Raw genomic sequence first — 19,757 nt, forward strand, 5'->3', positions numbered from 1 at the left:
GGAAATAACAAAAGAATTATAAAAACATGCAGCAAAGTGAACAGTCAGATGGACCAACTTTGGGAAACCCCTCCGTTAATCACATGTGTCAAGTACTTAAACATTTAAAAGTCATAAAACTTTACAAATCATCAGCTTGTGTATTTAATAATCTCTGCACTCATGTATATTGCCTAAGCATGAAAAGTGTTTTCATTTACAATACTAGGGGGCTTTGCCCCCTGCTCACTTCGCTCGCCAAACCCCCCGACCTGTGCCCGTCTCTGCAGCTCACATATGTTGATTTCACTTTCCCCACAATAACAAATCTTTTAATTCTCGCAGATACGCTTCCTCATTGTGAAGAGACATTACTTTTCCTTGATGGCAACACAAATTAGACCGACCTACAAGTCTCTGACTTAAACTTTATAGCCGAACAATTTCTACATACTTCTGTCATATCACCTATGTCTACATATTCGCATATTCGATCTCTGTTCGCTGTACCATTATTTCACAGAGTAATAATTTCCATTTGCTTGTGCTAATGCGGTATTAACTATAATTTTTTGAGACTTTCGAATTTTAGTACTTTCATTATCTCTAACCTGCTCCTCATGTGTATCTCGCCAACATTTTTGAATTCTTTACGATGTTCTACTTTGTCATCTACTGTTTGTCTTTTATTTCCGGCCCTGGGCCTGGTTAAATCTCTTGGCACAAAGTCTCATCTCATGGGACATGAAAGCATATCGTCCAAGGCTAAAAAGTAAAAAAAAAAAAAAAAAAGCAAAAAAGTCTCGGGAACTTCAGGTCTGACATTGTGGTCAGCAGCACAGGAGCGCCACAGGGGACTGTACTTTCACCGGTCCTGTTCAGCCTATATACATCGGACTTCCAATACAACTCGGAGTCCTGCCACGTGCAAAAGTTCACTGACGACACTGCTATCGTGGGCTGCATCAGGAGTGGGCAGGAGGAGGAGTATAGGAACCTAATCAAGGATTTTGTTAAATGGTGCGACTCAAACCACCTACACCTGAACACCAGCAAAACCAAGGAGCTGATGGTGGATTTTAGGAGGCCCAGACCCCTCATGGACCCCGTGATCATCAGAGGTGACTGTGTGCAGAGGGTGCAGACCTATAAATACCTGGATATGCAGCTGGATGATAAACTGGACTGGACTGCCAATACTGATGCTCTGTGCAAAAGAGGACAGAGCCGACTATACTTCCTTAGAAGGCTGGCGTCCTTCAAGTCCTGGCAGGGTCAAAATGAAACAGCTTTCTCAAGAAAAGAGGGTAAACTGGATCTGACCACAACAGAGAAAGAAGGGTAAGGGACAAACGTACAACTGCATATAAGGATAATGTCTGCAACAGAGAGAAGACGATTCCAGGATGCTTGCCTCAGAAGCAGAGTTTCAAAGATAAAAACATATCTGAAACCTGCAAATAAAAAGAAAAGATTAAAATGGGTAAAAGAAAAGACATTGGAAAGAACAGGCATATCATTGTCAGGATCCGGGAGTTGACTTTTCTCTGTTGCAGACATTCTTCACTTGGGATAGTTTAAAAACAAGAAATGTGTAATCTAATCTTAATACATGCTCTCGCCAAGATAGTGTTTGCAATTAGTGCCCGTCTCTGTCTGTTCACTTTCTGTAATTAAACCTGCCCCTGGTCTCTCAGCTCTGGCATGGAGTGGATACACAAGTGACCGGTTTTGCAGAACTAAAGAAGATCTACTTAGCTTTGGGTGCCTAGTGATGCCATTATTTGCATGGGCAGTGCTGTTATTACAATACAGCAGTCTTACTGGCTCAGATGAGTCGGTTCAGTGATATTCACTTGTGCTGCTGTTTAGTGTATCTTAAGATGCACTTTGAAATGCTCTGAAATCATCTGTAATATATAAAATAAACTGATAAAGTCACTGGAGTATATATTAAAACCTACAAAGAAATGACCTCAACAATACTGGGTGAGCCTCTGTGAGCCAAAGAGTCTGCTTACCCCTTGATACCAAATAAGTTTAAGAATTAGATAATGAAGAAACTCTTCTTCTCTAGCGCCTTCAACACAATCCAACCTCTGCTCCTTAGGGACAAGCTGACAGAGATGGGAGTAGATTCATACCTAGTGGCAGGGATCGTGGACTATCTTACAGACAGACCTCAGTATGTGTGTCTTGAGAACTGCAGGTCTGACATTGTGGTCAGCAACACAGGAGCGCCACAGGGGACTGTACTTTCTCCGGTCCTGTTCAGCCTATATATATCGGACTTCCAATATAACTCGGAGTCCTGCAACGTGCAAAAGTTCGCTGATGACACTGCTATCGTGGGCTGCATCAGGAGTGGGCAGGAGGAGGAGTATAGGGACCTCATCAAGGACTTTGTTAAATGGTGCGACTCAAACCACCTACACCTGAACACCAGCAAAACCAAGGAGCTGGTGGTGGATTTTAGGAGACCCAGTGCAGATGGTGCAGACCTATAAATACCTGGGAGTGCAGCTGGATGATAAATTAGACTGGACTGCCAATACTGATGCTCTGTGTAAGAAAGGACAGAGCCGGTTATACTTCCTTAGAAGGCTGCCGTCCTTCAACATCTGCAATAAGATGCTGCAGATGTTCTATCAGATGGTTGTGGCAAGCGCCCTCTTCTACACGGTGGTGTGCTGGGAGGCAGCATTAAGAAGAAAGACGCCTCATGCCTGGACAAACTGGTGAGGAAGGCAGGCTATATTGTTGGCATGGAGCTGGACAGTTTGACATCTGTGGCAGAGTGACGGGCGCTGAGCAGACTCCTGTCAATCATGGAGAATCCACTGCATCCACTAAACAGGATCATCTCCAGACAGAGGATCAGCTTCAGCGACAGACTGCTGTCACCGTCCTGCTCACTGACAGACTGAGGAGATCGTTCCTCCCCCAAACTATGCGACTCTTCAATTCCACCCGGGGGGGATAAACGTTAACATTATATAAAGTATTGTCTGTTTTTACCTGCATTATTATCAATCTTTAATTTAATATTGTTTTTTTTTTGTATCAGTAAGGTGCTGCTGGAGTATGTGAATTTCCCCTTGGGATTAATAAAGTATCTATCTATCTATCTATCTATCTATCTATCTATCTATCTATCTATCTATCTATCTATCTATCTATCTATCTATCTATCTATCTATCTATCTCCAAAACATTATTATGTCTAACATAAAACATAGTAATATATGCCAAATGTAGATGTCTAATGATTATACCCCTCATAAATGTAGCCAATATATTCTGGCAAAAATTAGAAATGGTAGCTGCAGTAAAATGTTTTGCATTTATATTTTCCTTTTTATATGAAATAATTCCATGTTATCTCATGAATTGACAATAAAGAACACAGGGCCGTGCTGCTATTTAACAGAAACAAAACCAGAAAACATACAAAGCTAACACAGGATCAGAGACTCTGGCACGGCTTTACACAAACATTGAAAGGATATGAATGTATCAAAATTTTAATAGCTATTTGCCTAAGTAAATTAAAAGGACTTATGCAGTACAAGGCAGGCGTGGCACTAAAACGGAAGATTGTTTTCCCTTTATTGAGGACTATAAACGTCTGTGGAGAGAGAAAAGAGAAAAGAAAAAAAGAAAATTAAATTAGAGTTTGTTAACCACAATCTGCAGCAATTTAAGCAGGAGTACAGTAAAAACCTTCATGTCTGATTCAGGAATAACATCTTCTTTTCGTTAAATGACACCATTTTAAAGTGATCCAAAACTTTTATCTAGAAAAGGTACTCCCAGTATGCCTTACATGACACAAATATTTTTACAGTATTTTACAAACTTCCCATTCAGCAGATTCACCAGGGTAATAGCTGGCAAAAGTTGTTTTCAAAATTTTTGAACAAGTGTACCCTTGCAGTTGCATACACAGTGAATGTACAATCAGGGTTTCACATTTAGTAAATGAACTACTAAGAAACTACCAGCACTGGTACTTACAGTACATTTTACACAGAGTGGATTTTTTTTAATTAACACAAGTAAAAAAACATCATAGTTTCAAATCAATAAAATACACAAAAAGATACTGGCAGCATATCAGCCTTTAAAGAAATGCATTCACCATTCACTCTTAACTTTCAAGCACTGTATGACGTGCAGATGGTTTGCCTTGATTTTGGAAAAGCTGCTTAAGAGGCGCAGTTGGTGTCAGGTGGCTGACAAAGGCTGAGAAGATGATGCAGAACTCTAAAGCTGAAATTGCCAGAAGCACAAAACGTCTAACACACTTTGCAGCTTACATTCAATACTGGCCATGACACAGCTTTACACACCTGAAAGATGTCTGCAACCATGATGGACTCCTACTTGATAAGTATACAGTATTTTAATGATAAATTTTACAAATGAGCATTTGTACTAGTTTTTGTGTTTCTGCTATTATCTAAACTGGCACATTTTGTTTTTTTATTTCTCATATATCAATGCAATGAGACTGGTTATACAGACATTATCAAGCAAAATGGCGCAAAGAGAAGCAAATTCAGGAATTAACTCAGAAAACTAAAGCCTTCCTCTTTTTGTCTTAAACAGATGTCTTTTACTCCTAGTCTTTCTCTTTAGACATGTCTACTTTGGTGTCATTTTTGATTCCTCCCTTTCTTATTCCGCCCACATAAACCACATTAAGAAACTTTCTTACTTTCACCTCTGTAACATATCCCGTGTTCGCTCCTTCCTCTCCTTTTCTAACGCTGTGAAACTTGTCCCTGCTTTTATCACATCCCGCATCGATTATTGTAATTCCCTACTGGCAGGTGCCCCTTCTAATCTTATATCACAGCTCCAGCTTATTCAAAACTCAGCTGTAAGAGTCCTTCTTTCTTTTTTCTTCTTTGGTCCCTAGCTGGCGTTTGGTCTGGACCTGGTCCTAAGCCCGTACACTGCTGTGGGTGCCAATGGTTGTCGGATTTCATTTTGCAGGCGTTTCCATGCAAGGCGATCCATGGCGGCTGTTCTAGCCTCATCGAGGCTGAGTTGACGGTTTCTGATATCGTCTTCGACCTGCTTGAGTTACACGGACCAGCAATAGCGAGCACATCACACCCATCCTGCTTCGCCTCCACTGGCTCCCTGTGTCTTACAGGATTGAATATAAAATTCTACTAATAATCTACAAAGCACCAAACTACTGTACATCAGTGACCTTCCCCATCACTAGGCTCCTGTCCGCCCACTAAGGTCCTCTGATTCTGGTAATCTTGTTGTGCCCCACGCTAGATTGGGTGACAGGCCTTCAGCTGTATAGCGCCCAGACTCTGGAGTGACCTACCGAAATTAATGACATCAGCTGACTCCATGAATTCTTTTAAAAAACAACTCAAAACTCATCTGTTCAGTTTGGCTTTTAGCTCTACTTGACTTTATCACCCTTCTCTCTGTTTACCTTGATGTCAAGATGCTCATGTAACCTGTGTGTGTGTGTGTGTGTGCGAGACCATCAGTTATGTTGTCTGTTAGGCTTTTTCTCTGAATTTACTGTCTTAATCTTCTTTATTTATTTATCTGGTTTGTACAATGCTGTATACTATATACCCTGCCGTTCTATCTTAAACTCTGTGAAGTGCCTTGAGCATGGGAAAGGCGCTATATAAATAAAATGTATTATTATTATTATTATTAAATCATACCAGTTGCTTTGTTCTGTTATTTTTCAGAAAGTCAGATATTAATTAAAAGAATAAGTCAGTACTAAGACCAGGGCTGGATTAAGACGATACTGATACTGCAGCGCAAAAAAGGCCTATTTTTTCTCGGTATTGGTGCATCTGCATTCGAAACTCACTGTACTGTTTTCTTGTTCTGCTGCTTCTTTCCTTTTCTTTTTCCCTTTATCCCATCCACTGAGTTGAGACGCCATAGCAAGCATGCGCGAAATAGTACGAAAGATATCATAAGGTCACGTGAAAACCTAACAATGAAATACACAAAATTTCGCAATTCTCTTACGAAATAGAGTAAGAAAAACTGAATTTGCAGAGACATTGGGTCAAAGTGACTCAGTTCAGGCTCTTGAGGGTAAAAATTTGGCCACGATTTAAATTTCATAATAGACCAGAATCCTGTCGAGGATTATAAAAATTCTAAACATCCATGCCGGGCCCGCGGGCCGGCTTTTAGTTTTACCTTTACAGATAACCATGTAAATAGCCATCGATTTTTACTGTACAACTAACTTTCAAGGTGAAAAATTTACTACGTGCCACTTAAGTGGCAAGAATCCCCAAGATATTGCAAAAAACGCAGCTAAATTGCTAAGTAAACTGTTTAACGTAAAATTGATAGCATTAACTTGAAATCTTCGATTAACAGTAAACACAACGACGTTATAGTTACGTCACAGCGCAAAGAACAATAATAACTGTATAATAAGTAACGCTGTGTCTAGGCGTCCGAAAGTCGGACTCCAAATTTCATTCTAAGAATTATTTTCAGGTTAATATAGAAAAAGGAAAACTGTTCAGCTTCCGGAAAATTCTCATCTGGGCCTATTTCAGGAATGGGCCTAATGCTGCAGCACCAATAGCACCCACCTTAATCCGGCCATGACTAAGATTGATAAAGCAGTGCAAGTGTGGATGATAAAGAAAAGCACCATCAATGCAAAATACTCTAATTCAAATGACCATTAAGATGCCTCAGGGAGGCTGTGTTGTCTTTTCCTCGACTATGTGTTTGTTTATATATGTGGGTAATGTAACATTTCACATGAGTATAAATAATAGAGATAAAATAAAAAAAGATAGAAGCAATCTAATCAATTGGGTTCAACATATTCTATTAATCAAGCCACCACATTTAATAAAAGTAAACGACTGTTCAAAGAATATTTTTATTAAATTACCACAAGACTCTGTTTTGCCTCTTTTACTTTATTTTCTAAACAGAAAAAAGAAGTAAGCACACAGTTTCGACTGAGTATGCTGATGATACAACTCTTCTCAGCATAAGATGAGTCACTGAAAATGTCACTTTTGTAAGTATGGCACCGTCCTGTGTGTCACTACTTTGACATTTCCTTCTTTCCATTTTGTTTTGAGTTTTCACGTCAGTCTTGATGTTAGCCTCAAGTCTCTATGTAGAAACCATGAACGCCGAGTGTCTCTGGGGGTACGCTGTTATGATCAGATCTATAGTGTTAAGCCTGAATAATGCTCAGAACCATATTCTGCTACCATCTAATTGATAAAATAACATCACGCTTCAAATAAATCATGCATATTTCTATGCCTTTTGCCACTCTATGGTAAGTCATCAATATTCATGAGTAGGGCCCTGGGGCACAATGCCATGTAAACAAAAAAGCTATAATGTCAGTTTTAGAACAAAGTGAAACTGAGCCATTAGTTTAATTAAGTAATGGTGAAGACAAAGTGAATTGGTCATCGGACATTGGTAAGGATAGTAAAACTGAAGCATAAAGCACTGTATGAGCAAACCATCATGAAATGTCTGGTGTCTACAGTTGAGTAAGACTGCAGTGGGATGCAAGTAGGTGTGTGGTAGAGCTGAATGATTAATTGATTACAAATCAATATCACGATTTGAAAAAATGTGATTAGCAAATCTCAAAGGCTGCAGTTTATATGTTATGCAGCATGTCTAAGCAATAGGGTAGACAGACTGAACATTGTTATTTGAATACAATTCAAATTTATTTAAAACAGGTGTCATTCAAAGGCAAAAGCTGACATTCAATTGTACTTTAACAGTTGATTTTTTTTTACCAACATTAATTCCGGCATCGAGTTCCACAGACGTGGTGTGCAAAGCTGCAGTATCTGTTTTTGCACTTCACTTCCACCATTGGTCTTTTTGTAATTTTGAATGGCTAGAGCAGGGGTCTCCAACACGTTGATCGTTTCCAAGTAGCTCGCCAAAGGGTTAATGGATCCTACATAATTTTGAAAACTTGATTAGTCAAATTAGGGGTGGGCGAGCTTTCCCAAAAAATCATATCATGATCCTTTTAACACAAAATTCCAATCCACAATCTGAATTGTAATCTCTCTTTTCAATGTGGCAGACACTTAAGAGAATATCCGGACTCAAACTCATCAAGACCTAAGTAGTACTTTATTTTAAATATCAAACAAAGTTGAATGCAATTGTTCTCTTGTTCGCTAGCTAAGCGGAGTTAAGAACCACACTCCGAAGCTGGCGAGTGAGTGAGGAAGGCCCCGCCCCTTGGCCCGGTGCGTGTTTCTCGGATTCGCACAAATTAATCGTTACCGCAAGTGAACTCTGATACATAACGAAATGAGAGAAGTTGCCAAATCAACCAGAATTATAGAAAAAAACCCGATCTAAATCCGTGAAGACAGACATTGGATTTTATATTTTATATATTAGTAAACCTTCAAAATAATGTGCAGTTAAAGTCTCAACAGCATTTCTGGAGCTTAGTAGAGCCTGATAACGATAAGAATCTTCACCAAGCTGCTCTGAAAATGTCTGCTTTGTTTGGGTCTCCATACCTCTGTGAGTCTGACATGAATGTCATGAAGTCAAAGTTCAGAACAAGACTGACAGACGGACATTGAAATGACTCCATCAGAGTGAACCTCAGTGGCTCCACTCCACCACACACCTCAGTGCCAGTCATCTGACTAACTAAACAACACGTCACACATGTGCCTGGACATGTGAATAAAGTGACACAGTGACAAAATGACAAATGAGTAAGTCAGATCTGTGGATCTGGAATTGCATTGTTTTGTTTTGACAGCATTCATGTTTTAATTCAATGGTGTGAGATACACTAGGAAATGCATACAGACATACATAATGCACTTGCAGGTGAACTCAATATTGTTTGTGATGTTTTAATGCAAAACGTGAGTTGTGGACACCAACATTTTGTAAATGTTCAGGCAAAACAAGCTTATTCAGTTTGTTTGGGTTAAAATAAGCTCTGAGGACATGAGGAGCTCTCGGCCATTTTCATTTTGTAAAAGTAGCTCTCAGGGGAAAATTGGTTGAAGACCCCTGGGCTAGAGTGTTTTTTTTTTTGATTAGTAAACTTACAGCCAGACCCCTTCAAAATGTTTTTTTTTCCTGTCCCACTACTGTGGTCTTTGATCCACATGTCAGACCTATCGCTGTGGGTGAGCCTCAGGGGGCTGTGCCCATCCAATCACACAGCGATAACCATCCATTAATTATTTTTTTAATGAGGAAAAAATACTCTTTCGTATAGAATGGACATACTGTATGTACATTGTTGATTCATAAGGACCTGAAAAGGTGATTTGTTTGATCAACAGATGTCCTTCTACCAAGTATAATCACATATCTAGAGCTGACTAGAGCTGCTGATTAACTGTACAGACTGCATCTCTGTTATTAGTCATCCATATTACTAACCAAAGGTTGTAAACCGGATATGGACGCAGGGCGCATCGAAGCGCACGTGCACTGCAACAAGCCCGCCACAGAGAAAACAAAAACGAGAGGATTCAGTGCATATGTGAATCTACTAAGTACGGAATCCCAGGACGTCCAATAAGGATGCAGGGCATCACACATCGAAGCGCACATGCACTGCCAAACTGCAACGAGCCTGCACGGATAACACGCATCTGAAACACCACAGGCAAAGGAGACACGGCTCAAGAACGAAACAGCTCAACTAACGGAAATACAAATCCAAGCCCATTGCTAACGACACAGCCACAGAAAAAACAAAAACGAGAGGATTCATCGCATATTTCAATTACATTACAGTATTACAGTACGGAAACCCCAGAGGTCCAGACTACACAGCATATTGGAATTACATTACAGTATTACAGTACGGAAACCCCAGAGGTCCAGACTACACAGCATATTGGAATTACATTACAGTATTACAGTACGGAAACCCCAGAGGTCCAGACTACACAGCATATTGGAATCACATTACAGTATTACAGTAATACATTATTAACAGTCCAGCCACAGAAAACACAGAAACGACACCAGATGGAAAGAAACAATACACGAACGCTCCGTATTAAACGTAAGTGCGATTATAATTCTTAACAGTAAACGACGTATAGCTAACGTAGTCACGGCTCCAAAAACAAACAGCTCAACTAACGGAAATACAAAAACGAGCCTGCATGGATAAACACAATGAACGCAGGCGTCTACAACGCGCTTCTGAAACAGCAGAAGCAGAGAAGTCACGGCTCCAAAACGAAAGAGCTCAACTAACGGAAATACAAAAACTGTTGTATATAAAGAAGTATTTGATTAAATATCTGTAATCTACCATTGGATTACTTCTTTACTTCCTATGTACTTCATTTACACCTTTACCCTCAGATATATTTCATACATATATGTGCAGCAACTCAACGACATTTTGTACTTAAATGACATAACAATTACATTTCGATTTTAATTTAAATATATTACTTAATATAATTACGGATATATGTATTTAATTAAATCCATACCCTCCCAGAACACTCCCACCCTCCATCGTGTGTCATCCCTCCAACGATTATATGGAAAACAGAGTGATTGCCATTCGTTCATTTGCGATTCGTTAGAGAATCGGGCGTTTACTGGTTAGCACTAAAACATAAGTAACATGATAGTTCTAATTTGTTACTAATCCTCACCTATTCTGTTTGTCTTCTTGGTACTCACCCCAGACCTTAGAGTGACCATTTCTTTGCTGTTTCTGAAAGTCCTGGTGCATGAAATACTGCTAAAATCTCTGCCAGCAATCTGAGATAAACATCTTGGCTCTGGTTACTGGTTTATTGATTTCCCAGTTACAGTTCTTGGCTTGATTTGAACTTTTCCTATCTCCTGATTCTTAACATCAATTTTTACTGCTGTAATTCACATAGTAGACTTCTTAGGCATAAAAGCAGATTGTTCTGTTTTTGACCTTCACCTTCCTGGGTTGACCTTTGACTTTGGAGGTCAATTATCACCCCGAAAGTGGACAGTAGACATCACGTAGTATATGAGTACCAAATTTCAGGTCTATAGTTCAAACGGTTTGCAAGCTACAGGTGATTGAATATCCTGGACAGACAAACGGACAGCCACGGTAGCGTATTATATTTGAAGATATATTTTTACACTGCGGTGGGTTGGCACCCTGCCCAGGATTGTTTCCTGCCTTGTGCCCTGCGTTGGCTGGGATTGGCTCCAGCAGACCCCCGTGACCCTGTGTTCGGATTCAGCGGGTTGGAAAATGGATGGATGGATATATTTTTACATTCACATTTATTTGCTTGGCTGATGCTTTTACACAAAGCAACTTACAAAGGAGGTAAACATAATTGAATAACATTAGGCTAGGGGCTGTTCGTTCAGCAAGTGTAGTAGGACAGGTAACAAGATATAATAACTTTTTTTCAATCATAGGTCACAATCAATAAACCAGCTGATACTGTCCTGGACATTGATGTTAGCCCTCCAACTGAAGCAGAAGTCAGGCTCTCCATCAAAGTGATAAAACTTAATCTAACAACAAATTAACCAACAATATGAAATATTTTTTTATCCAGTCAATTAGGCAGATATGCACAGAACAGATGGGGTTTCAATTGTTTCTTGATACAAGGAGAGAGTCAGCAGTAAGGATGGCGGTGGGCAGCTCGTTCTATCAACTAGAAACTACACAGGAAAAGGGTCTGGATTGAGACTTAATACCGCACTCTGATATATTTGCTAGGATTTAAATGACTAACACTCAAAAGTTTGAATTCACCAGAAACGTTTGTGGTTATGATTGAAATTGATACTTTTTTTTATCAAGGTACTTCTGCAGATGTGGGGCGGCACGGTGGCGCAGTGGTAGCGCTGCTGCCTTGCAGTATGGAGACCCAGGTTTGCTTCCTGGGTCCTCCCTGCATGGAGTTTGCATGTTCTCCCCGTGTCTGCGTGGGTTTCCTCCCACAGTCCAAAGACATGCAGGTTAGGTGCATTGGCGGTCCTAAATTGTCCCTAGTGTGTGCTTGGTGTGTGTGCCCTGCAGTGGGTTGGCGCCCTGCCCGGGATTTGTTCCTGCCTTGCACCCTGTGCTGGCTGAGATTGGCTCCAGCAGACCCCTGTGTTAGGATATAGCAGGTTGGAAAATGACTGACTGACTTCTGTAGATTGAACTAATGTTTAATAGCTTCTGTGGATTAATGGACGTAATCATTTTTATTACAAACAACACGGAGAGTAGGTAGAGGTTCTTGCATGTTTTACATTGTAACAACCACACTGTGACATTATACACCAGGTTTTATGGGTAATCTGGTGGCACAGCTCAGTACATACCTATTTCAGTATTACACATTCTAGTATCAATGCCAATGATAAAGGTGAGACAGAAAATGCTTTAAGTCTTTTAATTTTCAAATATGAGCAATTTGCAGGCACACTTCAAACACAATCTCCCTGATGGTTTTGCTCAGCTGATACCCCAGCTTATTTGTTGTCCGCTCAACTTTCACATCTAGGCCACAACATTAATGATTCATTTTTATTAGCAGTTACAAATTGTAGCCGTTTATTTATGTGTTACTTATAGGCTAACCATTTGCAGTGAAGAGTTTTCTTAAACAGAATAACTTCCCCAGATAACCCCATCCTAGCTACATACAAATTGTATATATGTATACACTAGCTTTCGAAAGTCTGAAATCACCCACAGATTTTAATGTTTTTAACAGAAATTGATATTTTTTTGATCAAGATGCCATTAAACTGATTTAAATATAGCCAAGCCTCTACTAATGTAGCAAATGGCTCTTATTCCCCTGTGCTGGTACCTTTCGTGGTTTGGTTTGGTTTGGGGGGAGCTTATATGTCTTGATGACACCTGAGAGCTATATCAACAAGGCTTTGCCCCTGGAAGGTTCAATCAAACTGGATAGGTTTCGGGATAGAGGCCAGATGAAATTCAGCACTTGGTCCTCCAGGGTAGGGGTTGGGCGTGAAGCCAATGACCACACTCCAAGAAATGTCCATTTGGTTACCGGAAATAACGACCAATGCTACAATTACAGAGCCAGTAGTGGATTTGAACCCAATAGCTGGCAGTTTGACAACTTCTGATCAAAGTAGAGGTACAAGAGATAGTCTACCTGGGCCCAAAACTAAGATTCACCTAAGAACATGGAATGTCAGCATTCCAGAGGTACAGGCTGAAGGTACACTGGTACAGAGGTACACTGAAGAGGTACAGGCTGGACATTCTTGGGATTAGTGAATGTTAATGGACAGGCTCCAGATGGCATACGAATAATGATGGATCAGTAACCCTGCACTCTGGACGCTTTAACTCTAACCACTGCAAATTCACCATCCTGCAAAGTTATCTACCAACAAATGATGCAGATGAAGAGGATAAAGATGACTGGTACAAGGCACTACTAGAAGCAGCCACTCAACATGATAGGCTATTGATCATGGGTAACATGAATGCCAAGGTCAGAGCTGACAATACTGACTATGAGGGAGCTATGGGAAAGCATGGTTGTGGTGTTATGAATGACAACAGTAAATATCTTGTTGATTTCTATATACACAAAAGCTGTGTAATTGGCGGTACCATCTTCCCACACAAAAACATCCATAAGTTCTTAGGGATTTAAGGGAGATGAGAGAGAAGAGGAGGACGAGGAGAGTTATTGTGTAGGACGACTTTCTAACTCTAACTAATGGAATCCCTGCTATCTGTTGGCTCACTGGAATAATCTTGTTTTTTTTGCGACTTAACAAGGAAACCTCTCCAATGACAGTTGCTTTTGCCTGAAGAGTCACTACACTTGGACACAAACGTAAAACAAATGCTTTACACACTGTAAGGTTTCTTTACGCTTTTGGGAACTCCCCCCCCCTAACAGGACGACACACGGAAGAGCATCCCGAAGCAACCTCAAGCTCCCAGTGCTGTAGCAGTTCGCCATAAAAGTGAATCAGAAAAGATCGCGGTCAAGCTATAAGTGCCTGCTGTCAATGGGTGATGTAAGGAACATTATAAATGCAAGGGCACAGTATTATTTGGCCACTAACTTGGTCACAACCATGCCTGATTGCTGTGTCTCGGTATAGGAGAGTGGCAGATCCCGCTACAAAAAATAACCGTGCTGTTCCTGTTTTACGCTGAATAAAGCTGGTGTCGCTAAAGTACTGAGACTCAGCCTCGTGTTTTGGGCTGCATGACAGGGACTCGCATGTTACGCACACACACATGTGGTCCCCATGCTATAGTAAACCGTATACGCTCATACGGATGTTGACTATAGGAGTGAGGCACGCCGACTGAGAACGAGCATGGGAGACGATTACCCACAATCCCCACGTGACGCTCGGCGGACAAAGCGTATACGTACTACTCGTATTGCAAGACCTCGCTCATTTATCAAGTTAAAATTTATTAAAAATTTTAGCTCGTCTTGCAAAACACTCGCAGACCAAGTCACTCGCAATCCAAGGTTTTACTGTACAGTATATATAATTTTTTGTGAAGGTTATTCCATGTGTCAGATTGCCAAAAAAATGAAGGCTTCATACAAAGGTCTCCACTACTGTCTTGAGAGAAGAAGGTAAACAGGTATAAGTGCCTATAGTGCTGTACTGTCTGCAAGAAGGAAGGTGGGAGAAAAGCGATTGTGCAGGTATGACTGAAAGAATTTATAATAATCATGTTTGCCCAGAGTGTTGTGTGTAACACATTGTGTCAAGCAGGTGCCAGTGATTATGGATCCCACTGTTGAAGTTTAAACAGAGGTGAACCTTCTTGAAAGCAGATGAAACGCGTTGTGCCCAGTTCAGTGCATTAGTGATTGTCACAGCAGGAAATACAAAGTTGCTTACCCACTTCACAGGCTCCCCTTCAATGTAGATGGCACTGTGATCTCTCTTTTGCTTCCTGAAATCTATGACCAGCTCCTTGATGACATTAAGGGTGAGACTGTTATCATGGCACTACTTTATCAACAAGTAAACCTCTTCTCTGTGAGTCGTCTCGTCATTGTTGGTGAACAGACCTATCATTAGCAAATTTAATAATGGGGTTGGAGCTGTGTCTGGCTACACATATTCTAGATATGAAGCATGTGTTTGAATGACCAAAGTGACTCTGCAACACATTCTCTCTGTTAACACTGGAATCCCTGAAGCCTACAAAAAAACTCGTAATCCCAGGCCACCTTAAATTCCTTTGCACCTCTCCATTAGCGTCTTTTGTTTTGTAAATGTGTCGATCAGCACAAGCAGCAAGCAGACTGCTGTCCCATCACTCCCCCCTTGACGGAGCTCATTTTAGGGAAAAAGTTTTTCCAGCTCAAGTCAGTTTATCTGGGTGTGAGGTGCCTGGAGTTGTACAAAGTAAATAATATATTGTTACTTGGAACACGTGCACTTCATGTGTGTTCTGTGTCTACAACGATCTGTAAAAATGAAGGATGACAGGAAATGCGAGAAATGCAAGAAACGTTTTTTCATGTTATAGTACGAATGACAACATTTTGACATGAAGTGTGTAATGTGTGAAGACTGAAGTCCAAATGTCAAATAAACACTTTCACAAGAGGTACACGTATAACAAAACAAATGAGCTTTTATTCAAGGATATAACCCCAGAAAAAGAAATTGGGTTAAGGTACAACACTGACACAACCGCTTGGGTGGTGCAGCGGTAAGAACTGCTGAGTCATAATCAAGAGGCTGTCGGTTTGATTCCAGGCGCTTCCCAGAATTACCGCTTTGAGTAGTGAGCTGCTCTTATTGTTACTATTATAGAATAAAAACATACAGTTTTGACATCTGTGGCAGAGCGACGGGCGCCGAGCAGACTCCTGTCAATCATGGAGAATCCTCTGCATCCACTAAACAGGATCATCTCCCGACAGAGGAGCAGCTTCAGCGACAGACTGCTGTCACCATCCTGCTCCACTGACAGACTGAGGAGATCGTTCCTCCCTCACACTATACGACCTCCGGAGGTCCATCAAGAAGGCCAAACTGGACTATAGGGACAAAGTGGAGTCAAGCTACCACAGCTCTGACACCAAGCGCCTGTGGAATGGACTGTGCTGCATCACTGACTATAAAAAGAAAAACACAGTCAGTGTTCAGCCCACTGCAAGTCTTGCAGATGAGCTCAACACTTTCTATGCTCGTTTTGATGCAGCCAACAAAGAACAGGTGCTATATCCTCAAGGGGGCAGTGAGTCTGTCACTCTGATCCTTGAAAGTCTGATGTGAGAAGGTCCTTCAAAAAGGTCAATCCTTGCAAAGCTCCGGGACCAGATGGCATCCCAGGCCGTGCCCTCAGGGCGTGTGCTGACCAGCTAGCAGGTGTGTTCACCAACATTTTCAATCTCTCCCTGAGGCAGTCAGTGGTCCCCACTTTTTTCAAGGCATCCACCATCATTCCTGTCCCAAAGAAACCGGTGGTCTCCTGTCTGAATGACTATCGCCCGGTTGCACTGACATTGGTCATTATGAAGTGTTTCGAGCAACTAGTCAAAGGTTACATCTGCTCCTCCCTCCCTGACACGCTGGATCCTCTCCAATTTGCTTACAGAGCAAACAGATCGACAGAGGATGCCGTTGCGCTAACAATAAACACTGCCCTCACCCACCTGGAAAGAGAAAATACATATGTAAGAATACTGTTCATAGATTACAGCTCGGCATTCAACACCATCATCCCCTCAAAACTCATCTTGAAGCTTGACGACCTTGGGTTGGGGACGACTATCTGCAGATGGATTTTCTCTTTCCTCACAAACAGGCCCCTGGTGGTGAGAGTCGGCAAACACACGTCCTCATCACTCATTTTAAACACAGGAGCGCCGCAGGGCTGTGTGCTTAGCCCCCTCTTGTATTCCTTGTTCACCCACATCTGTGTTGCAAAACACGGCACAAACACCATCATCAAGTTTGCAGACGACACAACCATCACAGGCCTTATCACTGACAACGATGAGAGGGCCTACAGAGAGGAGGTGCTGGCATTGAGTAATTGGTGCCTGGATAACAACTTGTCTCTTAACGTCAGTAAAACCAAGGAGATAATTGTGGACTATTGAAAACAACAAGGCAGAGAACACCAGGCCATCTACATCAGTGGCATAGAAGTTGAAAGGGTTAACAGCTTCAAGTTCCTCGGAGTAAACATCACCGAGGATCTCTCGTGGACCCTTCACATAGACACTGTGGTCAAGAAAGCTCGCCAGCAGCTCTACTTCCTGAGGAGGCTGATGAAGTTTGGCATGAATGCCAACATCACCTCAAACTTTTACAGGAGTGTGGTCGAGAGTCTGCTGACGGGCTGCATTACCGTCTGGTATGGGAGCTGCTCTGCCAGCAGCTGGAAATCACTACAGAGAATGGTGAAGGCAGCAGAGCTCATCACGGGCAAGAGTCTTCCTGCCATTGAAGACATTTACCTCCATCGGTGCTTGCGTAAGACAAGAAGCATCATAAAGGACCACAGCCATCCAGCATGCCAGCTGTTCTCCTTGTTACTGTCTGGCAGATGATACAGGAGTCTGGCTGCTCGGACTACAAGACTTAAGAACAGTTTTTACCACCAGGCCATTCGACTCCTCAACAGCAACACCTGAACACTTACATACACTTACATTACATCTACATTGCACTACTCACACACACACTGTACCTGCACACACTCTGAATACTGACTGGAACATGCATCTGCACTTTATGGAATATGCATCTGTACTTATAAAACATTATCTGTGCAATAACTGGCATTTGTACTTGCTGCTCATTCAACTCATATTGCTCTATAACTTCTTTTAAAACATACACATTTCATTTTATATGGCTTGTCTATTTTTAACTTGTAATCTTTTTTAAGCTTTATTGGATCTAGGCTGAGTGACTTGTTTTTCTCGTCATACACATTTCATTGTATGTTGACCCTGTGTTAACCTATGTATGACAAATAAACCTAAACCTAAACCGAAACCTCTTCAATTCCACCCGGGGGGGTAAACGTTAACATTATACAAAGTTATTGTCTGTTATACCTGCATTGTTATCACTCTTTAATTTAATATTGTTTTTATCAGTATGCTGCTGCTGGAGTACCTATCTATCTATCTACAGTTAGGTCCATAAATATTTGGACAGAGACAACTTTTTTCTAATTTTGGTTCTGTACATCACCACAATGAATTTTAAATGAAACAACTCCGATGCAGTTGAAGTGCAGACTTTCAGCTTTAATTCAGTGGGGTGAACAAAACGACTGTATAAAAATGTGAGGCAACTAAAGCATTTTTTTAACACAATCCCTTCATTTCAGGGGCTCAAAAGTAATTGGACAATTGACCCAAAGGCTATTTCATGGGCAGGTGTGTGCAAGTCCGTTGTTATGTCATTATCAATTAAGCAGATAAAAGGCCTGGAGTTGATTTGAGGTGTGGTCCTTGCATGTGGAAGATTTTGCTGTGAACAGACAACATGCGGTCAAAGGAGCTCTCCATGTAGGTGAAAGAAGCCATCCTTAAGCTGCGAAAACAGAAAAAACCCATCTGAGAAATTACTACAATATTACGTGTGGCAAAATCGACAGTTTGGTCCATCCTGAGAAAGAAAGCAAGCACTGGTGAACTCAGCAATGCAAAAAGACCTGGACGTCCACGGAAGACAACAGTGGTGGATGATCGCAGAATCATTTCCGTGCTGAAGAGAAACCCCTTCACAACAGCCAACCAAGTGAACAACACTCTCCAGGGGGTCGGCGTATCGATATCCAAGTCTACCATAAAGAGAAGACTGCATGAAAGTAAATACAGAGGGTGCACTGCAAGGTGCAAGCCACTCATAAGCCTCAAGAATAGAAAGGCGAGATTGGACTTTGCTAAAGAACATCTAAAAAAGCCAGCACAGTTCTGGAAAAACATTCTTTGGACAGATGAGACCAAGATCAACCTCTACCAGAATGATGGCAAGAAAAAAGTATGGAGAAGGCGTGGAACAGCTCATTATCCAAAGCATACCACATCATCTGTAAAACACGGTGGAGGGAGGCAGTGTGATGGCTGTCAGTGGCACTGGGACACTCGTGTTTATTGGTGATGTGACACAGGACAGAAGGAGCCGAATGAATTCTGAGGTGTTCAGAGACATACTGTCTGCTCAAATCCAGCTAAGTACAGCAGTCAAAGTGATTCATGATACAGATGGACAATGACCCAAAACATATAGCCAAAGCAACCCAGGAGTTTATTAAAGCAAAGAAGTGGAAAATTCTTGAATGGCCAAGTCAGTCACCTGATCTTAACCCAACTGAGCAGACATTTCACTTGTTGAAGACTAAACTTCAGACAGAAAGGCCCACAAACAAACAGCAACTGAAAGCCGCTGCAGTAAAGGCCTGGCAGAGCATTAAAAAGGAGGAAACCCAACATCTGGTGATGTCCAGGAGTTCAAGACTTCAGGCTGTCATTGCCAGCAAAGGGTTTTCAACCAAGTATTAGAAATGAACATTTGATTTCCAGTTATTTCATTTGTCCAATTACTTTTGAGCCCCTGAAATGAAGGGATTGTGCTAAAAAAAATGCTTTAGTTGCCTCACATTTTTATACAGTCGTTTTGTTCACCCCACTGAATTAAAGCTGAAAGTCTGCCTTCAACTGCATCGGAGTTGTTTCATTTAAAATTCATTGTGGTAATGTACAGAACCAAAATTAGAAAAAAGGTGTCTCTGTCCAAATATT

At 41.2% G+C, this 19,757-nt stretch overlaps 1 protein-coding gene across 1 annotated transcript in view; it reads right to left on the bottom strand.

The window, feature by feature from the left end:
* The window catches only part of LOC114649165 (sodium channel protein type 8 subunit alpha-like), a 442,931-nt gene that overhangs the window by 242,750 nt on the left and 180,424 nt on the right, over positions 1-19,757 (bottom strand). The window contains exon 3 of the mRNA XM_051925019.1: positions 3,488-3,607. Coding sequence (XP_051780979.1) covers positions 3,488-3,607 — 120 coding nt within the window. The remainder of the gene's footprint in view (positions 1-3,487; positions 3,608-19,757) is intronic.

Source organism: Erpetoichthys calabaricus, chromosome 3 (assembly GCF_900747795.2).
Source record: "Erpetoichthys calabaricus chromosome 3, fErpCal1.3, whole genome shotgun sequence".
NCBI classification, from domain to species: Eukaryota; Metazoa; Chordata; class Cladistia; order Polypteriformes; family Polypteridae; genus Erpetoichthys; species Erpetoichthys calabaricus.